The following is a 2,686-nucleotide window of genomic DNA, read 5'->3' on the forward strand; positions in this document are numbered from 1 at the left end:
TGGACCACCAAGCGGGGCTGAAGTGAGCATGCTACCATGAGATGTGTCTGACTCCTTTATTCCACTCTCTCTTCTATCTCTCTGATTCTCTATGACTTTACTATCATCTCTCCTTATCATCGCTGTACAATTGTGCCTGCTGGGCCTGCGATGATTTGCTAGGGGCTGGTCCCCTGACAGATTTGAGTTTGCTTTTCATTGAAACAGCCCCTTTCTTCTCTTCTCCCTTCTCTGAGGGGCTCCCTTCCTGATGTTTCAATCCAGAAGCCACACATGCCTGTGCTTAACCAAGACTCGTCCCCCGAATGGGTGGCCCTCATCTTGACGTTTAAGTAATCAGAAAGTTCTCAGGAGCATTTTTACACCATCTGCATCTATTCCGGTTTTGTTGTTGGTTTTGTTTTCCCAGGCTGAGCAACAAAGGCACACGCAGGCCATCAGAAGCAACAGGGCTGCTGTATCCAAAGTCATTAGGGAGAAGCTGGTGGCCCGCAGGGAGGAGAGGGGCAGAGGCAGGAACAAGGATGGGCCCTGGGCACTGGTGGAGGAGGTGGCCGGGGCCGAGTTGTCCCGTTCTCTCTCCACAGTCCCTTCCTCGGAGAGCAGGATGGTGCCGCCACAGGAAGCAGAGACCCTGCATGTCAGTATCTCACCGAGTGAATGATCTGGAGACAAGGGCTTCCAGCCTTGCGCTGGAGGTGAAGCGTGCCAGGGCCCCTGACTGCTCCAGTCTCAGGAGGGCCGCTGCAGTTCCAGCCAGCAGGTCCCTGGTCCTCTCTATCGTCGCTACCCCAAGAACTATAGAAGGGGACTTTCCTTTTATTCAATAAGCGCCCCCATCAGTCTTCCCCCTATCACTCATTGGTCAGAAATGGGTCAATGGCCACACCTTGCTGCGAGGAAGCTGGGAGAGCGAATCATTGGCAGAAGGGCACAAAAGACGCAGACCAGTTGGGCTTGCCCTCCCTGCCCGGGCTGGGCGTGTTGCTGCCCGAATCTAAGTCAGGTTCTGTTAGGAGGGGCGAAGGGAGAAGACACCATGCAGTATCAGTGCCCCAGACGCGAAGCTCTGGGACGAGAACCAACGGGCCCAGCTGGGATCACGGTAGTCAAGATAGCATGCGGACCTTGATTGAAAAGGGAAAACCCAAACCAAATTCACCAGTCAATTCAGACTCATAGCAAGCCCGGTAAGACAGGGGAGAATTGCCCCGTGTGTTTCTGAGACTGTAAGCGAGACCCGTCTTTCTCCCATAGAGCAGCTGGTGGCTTTGAACCGCTGACCTTATAGTTTGCAGTCCCAAGTGTGACCATGACGCTAGCAGGGCTCCTTCCAAAAGGGAAGTGGGGTCCTATTATTAACAGGAGGGAGGTGGGAACGGAGTGGGAAGAACAGACACATTTCCATCTCCCGCCCGCTTAGACACCAGGATAGGCGTCAAACGCAACAAAGTAACCACCGGCTCAAATGTAACAATTGTGAGGCCAGCGCAGGGCCAGGCGGTGAAACAGAAGGGGCTGTGACAGTGTAGGGCCCTCTGCCCACGGATTGCCGGGGGTGGGGGTGGGGGGGATAGGGGTGGGAGGCCCTCCCTGAGCATGAAAGGCCGGGCGGCGGCTCAGATCTCAGCCCAGAATGGGACGAGGGCCCGAGGAGAATACACTGGGCCTGGGGTGTTTTCGGGTCTGTTTTTATATGGGATTGAATTAGGTGCTTCGCGGATGGGAGGAAGCAGTGATTTAAACTCATCACACAGCTGCCCAGCGCCCTGCACAAACTCTCAATTAAAGAGATGGGAAGAGGTGCTCCCCATTCTGCCGTGTGCCTAACACCTCAGAATTCAGAGAAGACAGGCCTTCTAACTCAGGGTAAGGGGGTCAGGCAAGCAGGCTTTTCAGGCATGCTCCCCTGGCTAGGCGATGCCGGCTGGCTGTTGAATCCCCAGTGGCCTGTGCATCATCTCCATTCTACAGGTGAGGTCCTCGGGGCTCCATGCGGTCTGTAGTCACCCATAGCATGTGGTCACGCTGGGGTCAGAAGTCAGGCTGGTGGAACCCAAGGCCCAGTTCTTCAGCACATGACTGGACAAGTCGAAGGGGCTTGGGAAGTGTTGTGTGTGTAACAGTTAAGCACTGTGCTACTAAGTGAAAGGTTGACAATTCAAACACACCCAGAAGTGATTCAGAAGAAAGGTCTGTCCAGCCACTTGTGGGACAAGCCCACTGGAAAACCGACGGGGCTTCTGTGCCCCGGAGTGGACTCAGCTGGCCAACTGGCTGCTGCAGGAACTTGTAAGCCCTTGGCTTGGTGAGACCAATAGACTCACGGTGAGTCCAGTAATTTGGGGGAGGGGAGGAGTTGGAATCCTCAGGACCACATGAGGTATGCCACACGGCACATTGGATGCCGCTTCACAAGCAGAAAGGTGCCAGTGACCAGCGACACCGGGTGACCCAACATGCAGGACAGATCGCAGCCCGAGGGTGGCAGCAGAGCATGGAGGGAGGCTCCACCAGGAGAGACACTTAGCTTGTCCCACGGAACCCAGGACCCAACGTGAGAGCCAGCTCCTGAAATAAATCCACGCGGCAGAACCATTTGTCTACGCATTTTAATTAAAATCCAGCGTCCTATGAAAGCCCAAGGGTACACATACTGCTCGTGTTTACTAACCAGCCAGATGAA

At 54.8% G+C, this 2,686-nt stretch overlaps 1 protein-coding gene across 1 annotated transcript in view; it reads right to left on the reverse strand.

Moving 5' to 3' along the window:
- Positions 1-854: 854 nt before the first annotated feature.
- CNGB1 (cyclic nucleotide gated channel subunit beta 1) overlaps positions 855-2,686 on the reverse strand; it is a 65,005-nt gene continuing 63,173 nt past the window's right edge. The window contains exon 34 of the mRNA XM_045293903.1: positions 855-893. Within this exon, the coding sequence (XP_045149838.1) occupies positions 855-893 (39 nt within the window). The remainder of the gene's footprint in view (positions 894-2,686) is intronic.

Source organism: Echinops telfairi, unplaced genomic scaffold (assembly GCF_000313985.2).
Source record: "Echinops telfairi isolate 266 unplaced genomic scaffold, ASM31398v2 ScPeMD7_2291;HRSCAF=2852, whole genome shotgun sequence".
Lineage (NCBI taxonomy): Eukaryota > Metazoa > Chordata > Mammalia > Afrosoricida > Tenrecidae > Echinops > Echinops telfairi.